The sequence below is a fragment of the Phragmites australis genome, chromosome 2 (genome assembly GCF_958298935.1).
Source record: "Phragmites australis chromosome 2, lpPhrAust1.1, whole genome shotgun sequence".
NCBI classification, from domain to species: Eukaryota; Viridiplantae; Streptophyta; class Magnoliopsida; order Poales; family Poaceae; genus Phragmites; species Phragmites australis.
Window position 1 is genome coordinate 48,224,530 of NC_084922.1, and position 10,418 is coordinate 48,234,947.

Genomic DNA, 10,418 nt, shown 5'->3' on the forward strand with positions numbered 1-10,418 from the left:
TCTAGGGCGTGGGTGGCTGAACCAAGGAGAATAGATGGGCAAAGCCCATAAGTAGTCCATGGGCCCAGAAGTTAGATCCAATGATGGGGATGTGCGACTCCCTTGACAAACTGAACCTTTCTCAAGCACTTGAGAGTTTAGAGGCCACTCCATAGCAATTTTTTTCTCTCGAAAGGACGACATGAGCTCTTTCGATTTTATATTAGAAGAAGAGAAGAGATTTGACCCAGTTTATGAGGAAAACCTGGTCCGAAAACCTTACAACTGCGCGGTTAAAAGGGAACCGCTATAAAAAAAACCCATCAGCAAGACGATGAAGACAACTAAATGGCCCGCACACCATTCAAAACACAACTCAAGAAAAGCCCACTGCATGTCATCATTGCCAAGCTCACCCTCAGTGCAGTAGCTCCGACTTCCCACAATGGACCTCGACCGCTACCTCGTCATTGTCACGCTGTCACTCACAGCCGCCACTAACACAACTAGAAAAGGCTATGCCTCATGTCATCGTTGCCGAGCTCCATCAGACCCTATGACGCAGCAGCTCCGACTCCACTCAGCACGCACCTTCCAAGTGCAACAGCCGACCATCCGAGCACAAAGCGAGACTCTAAGGAGCATCAACCTCGACGCATCTGGTGTGGCCAAAAGACCACCGAAGATCCAGGTAAATAAGGCATGTTGTGGTCAGAGCCGCCAACAAATTGTCCGAGCGCCGAACCCATGCCGCTGGCCATCCAAACACATGGAAGGATCTCCAAAGGCAAAGCCTCCAAGAAGGATGGGACATCGAAGACACCGTCGTCGCTCGTCCAGAATTCCGGACCTGGGTTTTCACCCAGAAAATCCACTGGGTAGGAGGGTGGCACCATGACGACGCCTCTAGGGAGGAAAACAGCGCCAACATCGTCGTTGTCATCAGCTCCAGCAGGAAGCCGGGCTAGGCTTTCGTCCAGAGCCCCAAAACCCCACCCACTGCGTAATCAAGCCACGCTATCATCACCTCACGCGCGTCGCCCGCTGGGCCATCCGTTGAGCTCCCCACGCATCGAATCTGGGGGAAGAGGACATATCAGCAAAGGGGAGGAGCCCAGCGACACCGAGAGGCTATGGTAGCAGCACACGGCCACATGCGAAACACACCCACACGCCAGCGCCACGACGGTGCGCATTGTCCCCACGACCACCGCCAGCGACGCGATGAAGCCATGCCTGCACCCCGTGGCACCACTGCACCACCCGAGGCCAACCACTGCTCGACACCGGAAGGCTGTGACAAGGCAAGCACCAAACAACGGAGAGCACCTGCACAACGGCACCCACACACCCGCATGTCGAAGAGCACCTGCACAACGACGAAGAGCACTTGCAAAACAGAGACCACGGACAGAGAGCACCTGCACAATGACACACACCAGCACCACTCGACGAAAGCATGGGCATAGCTTAGGAGCCACGCTAACAAAGGAGAACGACACCACCATGCCGATCCAAGCCGTTGCCACCCATATCAGCATCTTCAAATGGGGATCCATGCAACACAATCCAGGTCGACGAGCCACGCATGGATCCTAGCCGCCTCTGTCCACTCGAGCCACAAGACCACCATGGCGACGCGCCTACCCATTGGCCATCAAGGAGCTACATCCGGCCCACAGGTGACCAGATCCAACCAAGAAGGGGTGCGCAAGGCCTTCAGATGACTGGAAACAACCAAGCGTTGCGTCTCATGGGGGAAAGAAAGAGGAGGCCACAAAAGATAGAAAAAAGAGGGGACAGCTGCGAACAGAAGCCGGTGTTGGCAACGGCCAGAGATGGGTGGCCGGCGAGGTACTTTGGAGGGTGTCAGGGTTGCCCCTCCCATCACCTTCACTCCATAGCGATTCACGTTCACATAATTTCATGACGAACAGTTATGCAATCAGATTCCATTACAAACACTACTTAGTGCATCATAAATATGCTTGGATGTTTTCTCATCATCACAGTATATAGCAGTCCTATCCGATGTTATCTTCACCAGAGCATCTCCTGGACTTGTTATCAAGATAGAGCGTTCGCTACCTGCATAGTTATCATCTGCAGCAACCGAACATACCATCCCCTTGTCTTGCAAGGCTGACAGTAAGCGGCCTGGATCAACAGCACCCCAGTGTAGCCGGTGCCGCTTTGATTGATCAGATTGCTTCTCTGCAGCAGCCAGCATATACCGTCCATTGCTTACAAGGAGCTTTGTTCTCAATCTCGCTACTGCGGTGGTCTCGTCCAGCTGCCTAGGCTGCAATCTGAAGGCAACATCAGTTGCAAGATGCACCTCAAAATCTTCCCGTAAATTTGGGAGCTCGATGGTTTTGCCCTTGGAGTAATACAGGAATGACCATGGCCTCTCCTTTACTGGACACCGTGACTTAAGACCTTCAGGAAGCTGCACAACAAAGAGGATCATAAGGAAAGGATTGCCAGCTTAACAAAATGTACCTCTACTTGATACAAGGAAACAAGGACCAGCGTACCAGTACAAATTTCGGTTTGAGCACTCCCAGTAACGGATCAACTTTTGCCACCCTATTAACAAGAAAGTCAAGTTTTTATTCAACTTATACTCTTTGATACGACTATAGGAAATATAACCTTCTGAAGTTTAACATACTTTACTCCAGAAAGGAAAGAACACTCAAGGACTTGGATTGCCAAGGGCATGAAAGGCTTAAGACTCAACTCAGGATCATTTCCTTGCTGCAAATAAAGATTTATGTACTTTAGTAACACAACAGCAATCAACATTAGGTACGAGTTAGGTTCAGCAAGAAGACTGGACACTTGTTTACCTCCAAAACAAGAAGGCATCGCCTATCTGCTCGCCAACGACGAAGCAAATGGACAGCTGGGCCAAGCCTAAGGCTCCAGTGAGGACAAAGCACAATACATGGCTCCTTCCATTCCACCCTGTCAGGATTCCAGTGTTGTCACACAGCAGAACCGATGGAGGAAACAATATAATAAAAAACAGTGATTGAATTGCAAAGGAGCTCATATGGATACACAAGGTAACATGCTCCATAAATTATGCTAAATGTAAAATTAAGAGCAAAGCCCATAGTGATCACTTGTAAGAAGAGTAACAAAGATGAGAAGAATTCCTAGTATAAAATCCTAAGGCTTCTAGGTAATAAATGCAAATCGACTTTAGATCAAGTTCTTACAGCAAGCCCTTTGAGTATAAATGAGGGAAAGGAAATAAGTTGCCCTCCTTTAAAAGCTCCACATGGCCAAATAGTGCCTCGCAAGAGAATAGCTGCAGTATAACCAAAACCAACACTGAAGTGAGACCATTTTATTTTCATATTTCAAGACTCAAGAGTCGAAAGTGAATGACCTTCTCTTGGCGTGACTTGCATAGCCATTCAGGCAAGGCATTGGTAAAAGCAATTATTTCTTCTGCTGTTTCGGAAATCATGAATATGGGTACCTGAATCAAACAAAAAAAAAATCCTCAGCCAACAAACACAAAAAAAATATTATGAGAACAAAATGGGTGTTACTATAGCGCCTTGGCATAAGATTCACATTTTATAGTGTAGGAAGAAAATAAAGGGTACACAAGTAGTTCTATGTCAAAAAACCTATTACTTATCAGTTGAGATACTTGAACAAATGTATACTTGAAGTTAAAACATCCCTAGATGCTAATCATCTTAGAGGCAGTTGATGGCAAATTAGGTATTGACATCACTGTCCACATTAGCAAAATCATGCATATCATTAGTAGAGGTACAGGCTGGTATTCACATGATTGCTACAAGAACCTCGAACATGAGAATCATGTGAGCTGAGGCTCACATGCAGAATTCATTAAGCTCTACAAGAATATATTCTAACATGAGAATCCACTATATGATTGCAAGGGCCACAGTTACCTTCATGCTGGAAGAATGTAGCATTTCTGATATAAGCTCCAAAAGTAAAAGAATAACACCAAGTCGGCCTATTGGTATTAAAACGGAGCCCCCAGATTTTATTGCATCGATGATGCATGAGCATACAAAGCTGATTCTCTCAATCTCCTCTGTGATATCATCACTGTTGCACAGGACTTGGATCTTTTCATCGTCGTCATCAACACCATCATCCCTGGAAGATTTTAAGTTTAACACTTCATCCCAAAGAAAGCATCAAAGGTTTATAATTACACATGTAACTCATGCAACAGAAGTGCGGAACACTGGCACACCTCAACACTGAGTTGCGACACAGCAAAGAGTCTGTTTCATCCATTGCATGCTCATTCAGTTTCTCATTATCCTCATCCATGTAGTTCAAAGATGAGAGATCCGAAAACAAAATCACATCATTTTCCTTCAGAGAGCTGTAATCAAAATCTAATGCATGAGCGGACACAAATACTGAGTTTGGCAGGTAGGTAATACTAGCTCTTGGACCTTTGATTGTCCAGGCACAATTGCCAAGTTCCAGGCCTGAACTAGATGCTTTCAACATCAAGATGCCATTGAAGCAAACCTCCTCACCGTATTTGACAGTCTGGATTTTCTGCATGCATTCTTCTATGTTTGCCCGACTGCCAAGTAGATGTAATACAATTAAGTCAAGAAAAACCATGATAACAAAGCAATGATATGAACTAGTGATCAAGTCATTGAATAGTGAATCTTCTAGACAGTCAATTTTCCAATCTCATAGATTTTCTTCCAGAAGGTAAACAGCTATATTTCTATGCAACTAACATACTAGGCATATGGAAGCATGTGGATCCCAAAGTGGCGAAGGCCAAAATCATGGCCTAAGACTAAGATTGACTCAGGGTCTAAACATAATCAATTGAAAATGATGTGTTATGATCCTTAGATCATAACGGGGTAAACATCCGCCTAGAAGATAGCCGGACGGCGTCAGCTGTTAGGAATGAGAGATTAGACTATAGATAAGAGAGACTTAGAATATTAGAGGAAACTAGATTAATTCTTCTTGCTTAATGAATAGAGATACAACCCCATCCTTATATAGATGGGATGACTTGACTCATAAGAAACATATCTCTAAGATTAAGGAAATAGCTATCTAATCAATCTAATACTATCTGCAATATTAACATCTGCCATGAATAGTACCACACAGTACTCTTCACGCTCAGGCCTCCCTGGTCGCGCCTCCTCTTAACCTGGCTGTGGGCCTCAACCCTTTGACCCAATTCCCATGACATTACACCCCCCCTTTCGAGCAGCTCGTCCTCGAGCTGCAACACGGCCTTGGCTGCAGGCTTGGACGATTCGCAATGGAAGTTATAGCAGGACACCCTAAATAGCTAGGAATAAAGCCTTTTACATCTCGGCTTGCTACATTATTTGGAATAAAAAATAAATCTAAGATTATTGTGGGTTACCCCACCATCCTGCTATCGTCAGGCGCTAGGGGACCCCATCCTAAAGCCTTCAGAGAAAGGAAAACCCTAGCCCCTTGTGTGGGCAACGCCGCCACCAAACGTCACTGCACACCTGCCCCGCGCGACACGCGTGAATCCTCATGCGCCTCCTTGCTCTGTGCCGTGCTTCCCCAACAGAGCGTGCGAATCACACCTCTCCTGCCGCAATTGTCGTACCTGTTACTTCTGTATCCATTCAGATCCAGCAATTCGTCCACCAGCCTACCTGGAAGGATCAGCTACTGATGAAACGGAATCAACAGTGATCGAAGCCTCATCTATGCCGATAGCCTTATCCACTGCCACCAAACGACCCGTGAGGCTGTTCATGGCACGCGTGAGATACGCCAAAGAGTTCTTGATGTCGCCGAGTTGCTGCTGGATGGTGGAGAAGCCCTTCTGGAACTCCTTCTGCAGCAGCTCTTCCTGTGCAGCAAGAAGTGCTTGAAACCGATCATTCTCCGTAGCCAAAACCATGAGCTCTGGTACAAATTTGTTATCATCCTTAAATCATAACGGGGTAAACATCCTCCTAGAAGATAGCCGGGCGGCGTCAGCTGCTAGGGATGAGAAATTAGACTATAGATGAGAGAGACTTAGAATATTAGAAGAGACTAGATTAATTCTTCTTGCTTAATGAATAGAGATACAACCCCATCCTTATACAGATGGGACGACTTGACTCTTAAGAAACATATCTCTAAGATTACGAAAATAGCTAACTGATCAATCTAATATTATCTGCAATATTAACACCAGACATGAATAGAACCACACGGTACAGTTCACACAGGTACTGTTCACGCTTGGGCCTCCCTAGCCGCGCCTCCTCCTAACTTGGCCGTAGGCCTCAACCCTTTGGCCCAATTCCCATGACATGATGATACCAGACTCGCATTCACATTTTAAAAAACAAATCTAGACTTAATTCAAGTAACACTTAAATTAAAAAATGACTCAGGTGTTACCAACTTGCCATATATAGATGCAAATTAAATTTCGGTATCTATTAATATTTCTTGAAATTTCTGACTGTTACCTGTCTAGTAAAAACATAGAAGTTCCACAAAATTTACGCCAGCAGCCAATAATATTAAGCTAAAATTAGAAATTAAAAAATGAGTCAGGTGTTACCAACTTGCCATATATAGTTACAAATCAAATTTTGGTATCTATTAATATTTCTTGAAATTTCCGACTTTGCTACCTGTCTAGTAAAAACATAGAAGCTCCACAAAATTTACGCCAGCAGCCAATAATATTATGCTAAAATTAGGTCTTCTATTGTTTTGGTGTGACCTTGAGTATAATTTGGACAGGCCATGAATTAAATAGATATTTTTATTAAAAAAATAAGTACACTTTTGACTGATCATATATGATGGACTGCATTTATTTTTTCTGTTTACTGATATTATGTCATTAAAATCGAATTCCGGTATGAGTATCATCCTCAGATCAGGCTCGAATTCACATCTGACAGAAAAATATTGCTTGAATGACAAAATTCCTTACCAACACATATCACATTGGATTCAGCTGATACGATGGTTGGATATTATTCACTCCTATCACACTTCTAAGATTAACAAATTTTAATAAACCATTTTCAGCTATATCAAAGGTTAAGAAAACATATGCACTTTATCCCAAACTTTCCGGCATATCAATTGTTTTGCAGGAATAAAAGTTGTCAATATGCAATTCAGCAGGCATATGACTCTGCAACGGACCTGTATAGAGGCATCAAGGAAGTTAATTCCTTTCGCTCATCTTCAATCACTGCCTTCGGCAACATTGGCAGGAGTTCATTGAGCTTCTCCCCTTCCATCCACTTGGGTGATCGGTCCGTATCTGGCCCGTAGTACCTCACAAACTCATGGTGCAACTCTACCAGCTCCCCCATCATTAGCTTTCCAATCCTCGCTGCTACCTCTGTCACATAAACCTACCCATACAGAACAATCAACAACTGCAAAGTGGTTAAGTTCTCATCTCATGTAACATTTTACACCAAGCATCATATATCTATATACCTTTCTATTCATACAGGATGAACATGTTCCCATTCTTATTTTTAAAGAAAAAGACATAAGTCCAAATGTTCCCACCAATATATTTTATTTCATGTCTTACGGCCTAGCGCCTACCAATAAAGGTGATAACGTCAGCAAAGTAGAGTAAAGGCCAATGAACATGCCCTTTGTATTCCTGCAGGAGTGAGCTCTTTTTCGTTATTGTTGAAATAACGAACATAACTCCATAGATATTAGCAAACTGAAGTAAAAACAAAAGAGCAAGTACAAACTATTTAGCTATGCATACAAGTGGTTTCTTCGTCCAGATGACCAGAATAAAGCTAACACTTCTACTAAAATTTTAAATATATAACACCTCTAACAAAAAAAATTGTAACAGCCAGCAAATTCCAAACAAACGAAACAACTGAGCTGCAACCTAAACAATTACCTAGTATGCTACGTAAAGAGGTAGGGGATGCACCTTGGTGTTTGCGAAGCCGGGGAGCCGGGTGAGGAAGGGAAGTCCAAGCATGCCCGTCGCAGACGACACGAGCACAGAGTCCACGCCGCCTGCTTTGGCGGCGACCGCCGCTGCCGGCGACCAGTAACGCGGCACTGCGCGGATGAGGCCCCCCGCATCACCGACGAGGGGCACCGGGGAGAAGGCCGCGAGGGCGGAGAGATCGATGGGGCAGTCGAGGAGTAGGCGGAGCCCCTCCAACTCCAGGAGATGGCTCGCCGGCGAGTGGTAGCTAGCGCCGCCGCCGCTGGTGGACAAGCAGGTCTGCAAGGAGGCGCACACGTTAGGATCAGAGTCTGAACGTTTAATCAGAGACTGAGAGAGAAAACTTGGTGCTTACCAGGTTCATGGCGGCTTGGAGTCAATTGCCGTTGCCGAGGGCACGAGGCGGCGGCCGAGCTCCCTCAACGCGGCAGCGCAATGCCCGGTGGCGGCGGGCGGCGACGCGTCAGTTGGGGCAAAGGCGGCGCGTGGTGAGTCGAACAAGTTCCGTTTGAGGCATTGGGCCGGAATACAGGCACATCCAAAGACAAACCAGGGTTGTTAAGCTTCTTGGTTTGTAAATTAATGGGCTGTATATGTAGTTTGAGTGGAGTTATATTTGTTAAAAAAGAGTGTTGAATTGAAAAAAAAGAGTACCTAAATAAATGAATTACTTAGTAACAAATGTCCATTAGATGCCATGTGAAAAGAAAAATGATTTGATGTCATCAAATATAATGGACTAATGTTTTAACAAGTAGCACATAGACAAAAAGAGAATAAAACAAATTACATGCTAAGATGCAAATCTCACAGCAGCATAATGGTTGACGACCAAAGAAAGTCGATCGCTCTTTCTCAAATGGCAAAACAGAAATGGATGCTATAACTATTATGGATGGATAAAGGTACCCCATGAACAGTATCCGTCCATGGTTCAGTCACTGTAGCATCAGTGGAGGATATCAAAGAACTATGTGAGGTACCAGATGCGTAATGTGTTTCAACAGGCTACATCTTACATGATGCACACTATCACAATGTAAACTATCTAAAAATAAGAACTCCAGAAAAAAGCTGTATACATAAGGATCAATCTAAGCCTGGGAAACCAGGAAGCTAAGCCTCGGCAGCAATCACTCGCAATTCAGTGGATTGATGAAAAGGAAAACTGTATTCATAAAGGTCAAATCATATAGTTACACGCTCCAGCTGGTAAGTTACTAGATCGAACAAGCATATGTCATAACAGGGTGATAAATTGAAGCAGCTGCTATATCCTCCATAACAAACTCACAGTTCAATACCGAAAGTAACATAGCCGACAAACTAACAAAGCAGTGTATGCAACCACAACACAAACCAGATGAAGACGCCTGACCGCAGTACCGAATCAAATGGAGCTTAAACGGGATCACGGAGCACCGTGCAGTGAATCTATCTAGAAATGCATACCACCTGCCTAAACCAACGGCGTGATGAATATCGTGCGATCCTAACACTAATCCCCAAACCAAATTATCCCGAGAACGAACCGAAGCGCAAAACGCATCAAGCGGGGGAGAGAAGCTGGGAAGAGAGGAGAGAGAGGGATTACCCCAGAACTCCATCGCGCCTGGTCGAGGAAGCAGAGGAGGAGGCACCAAGGCGGGGTTTAGGGTTTAACGGCAAAGGTGAATTAGGGGAAGCAGGTGCCCTCAGGGTCATTTTTAAAAGGAGGCTGGTCTGTATCGACCGTCCGATCGGTTTCACGAAGATCTAGCCGTTCATTTGGGGTCGGTTGTTTGTATTTATTTGCGGTTTTGCTACTTCTCAAGATGAAAAATGGTTTTCCTCGAAAAAGAAGAGGGCAAATTTAGAAAAGGGAAAATAGGCAGAGAGGATGAGGAATCTTTACTTTGGGTCTGGGCCTCATAAGATGTGGTCAACCCGCTTATGCTAGGTTAATAGTTGCTTTAAGGTCAACTCTAAGTCTGTGGTCTCTAGTTTTTATAGGCGGTTTGGTTTGAGGAATAAATTGATGATGGATCATTCGATTCTAATTCCCAATCTAACTCACTTGTTTAGTTTGAGAAGTGAGATGAGTTGATCCATTACTATCTTATTCATCACAAGCACTTAGATAATATTGGTTAGAGGATAAGGTGGGATGTGATGCCCATGTACATGTATTAAGTATGTAAAGATTCAAAATACTTGTTCGGTGGAAGAGATAGAAGAGCCCATTTTAGACCTTGAGCACACCATCATCATCAGGGCCCTGAGTAGGATGACTGCGTTTGGGAGATTTTTTAGAATCCTCTTATCCAACGTCTAAAGAAATATTCTCTTATAGGAGTTATCTTATCTCATCATCTTCCAACCAAAAACATAAAAAATAGAATAGGATAATCCCATCTAGAGACATCCCACCAATCAAACATTAACTTAATTATTGAAATATGAGGGATGATAG

General features: G+C 44.3%; 1 protein-coding gene across 2 annotated transcripts; it reads right to left on the reverse strand.

Annotated features, from left to right (window-relative positions):
* Positions 1-1,803: 1,803 nt before the first annotated feature.
* Positions 1,804-8,766, reverse strand: LOC133909422 (uncharacterized). Of its 2 annotated transcripts, XM_062351843.1 has the most exons (11): positions 8,322-8,766; positions 7,943-8,245; positions 7,174-7,388; positions 4,235-4,579; positions 3,921-4,134; positions 3,380-3,472; positions 3,207-3,298; positions 2,832-2,949; positions 2,654-2,739; positions 2,517-2,568; positions 1,804-2,428 (listed from the first exon to the last, which is right to left on the reverse strand). In XM_062351843.1, exons 1-11 carry the CDS (start codon positions 8,328-8,330, stop codon positions 1,925-1,927), a joined length of 2,031 nt encoding a protein of 676 aa, XP_062207827.1. In that variant the 5' UTR covers positions 8,331-8,766; the 3' UTR covers positions 1,804-1,924. The 2 variants fall into 2 exon arrangements, with proteins under 2 accessions (XP_062207827.1, XP_062207828.1); XM_062351844.1 differs by lacking the exon at positions 8,322-8,766 and having other exon boundaries at positions 7,174-7,412; positions 7,943-8,080.
* Between the last annotated feature and the right edge of the window lie 1,652 nt (positions 8,767-10,418).